This window comes from Penaeus monodon, chromosome 30 (assembly GCF_015228065.2).
Source record: "Penaeus monodon isolate SGIC_2016 chromosome 30, NSTDA_Pmon_1, whole genome shotgun sequence".
In the NCBI taxonomy this organism is placed as follows: Eukaryota; Metazoa; Arthropoda; class Malacostraca; order Decapoda; family Penaeidae; genus Penaeus; species Penaeus monodon.
The window spans coordinates 7,290,923-7,291,495 of NC_051415.1; the positions used below are offsets into that span (position 1 = coordinate 7,290,923).

Here is a 573-nt window from a genome sequence, read left to right on the forward strand (position 1 = left end):
GTTGATTTTTCTTACAAAGAATAATTTAAATCAATAATGTTTTCAAGGATTAATGGAAGGAATTTTTTTGTCTAGTTTGCAAAAACTCTTGATAATAACTTTTTGTCAGGATTCACTAATGATTCACTAATGTAAACTGATTCAAAGATATCAGACACTAGCAAGTGTAATTTTTGTTTATGAGGAAGGAATTGGTTTGTAATTAGCATTCTTTAGCATGGAATCACCTTTTTGTCATTATTACTATATGAATCAAGTGAAGTATTATTATAACCATCAAGTGACCATTTCTCTTGATTGATTATGCTCATTACTTCAGTATTTATTCACAATGTCTGTTCTGTGATTTTAGGTAAAGGAGACTGATAAAGAGGAAGAAAGAGAAGGAAAAGCAAATGATAATGAAGTTCAAGAAAGGAAGAGAAAGAAAAGGCATGTGGTTATACAACGTATCATTTCGGCATGGGGAGCATGGAAGGCATACATGAGTCATCCAGTCAGAGATGCTGGGCTTGGTCTGGCATTCCTGTTTATGACAGTGCTTGCATTTGACAATTACTCTAGAGGTAAATG

General features: G+C 33.0%; 1 protein-coding gene across 7 annotated transcripts in view; it reads left to right on the forward strand.

Annotated features, from left to right (window-relative positions):
• The window catches only part of LOC119592494 (solute carrier family 40 member 1-like), an 18,573-nt gene that overhangs the window by 15,266 nt on the left and 2,734 nt on the right, over positions 1-573 (forward strand). For all 7 annotated transcript variants that reach the window (XM_037941337.1, XM_037941339.1, XM_037941341.1 and 4 more), the window contains exon 8: positions 353-566. In XM_037941337.1, coding sequence (XP_037797265.1) covers positions 353-566 — 214 coding nt within the window. The remainder of the gene's footprint in view (positions 1-352; positions 567-573) is intronic.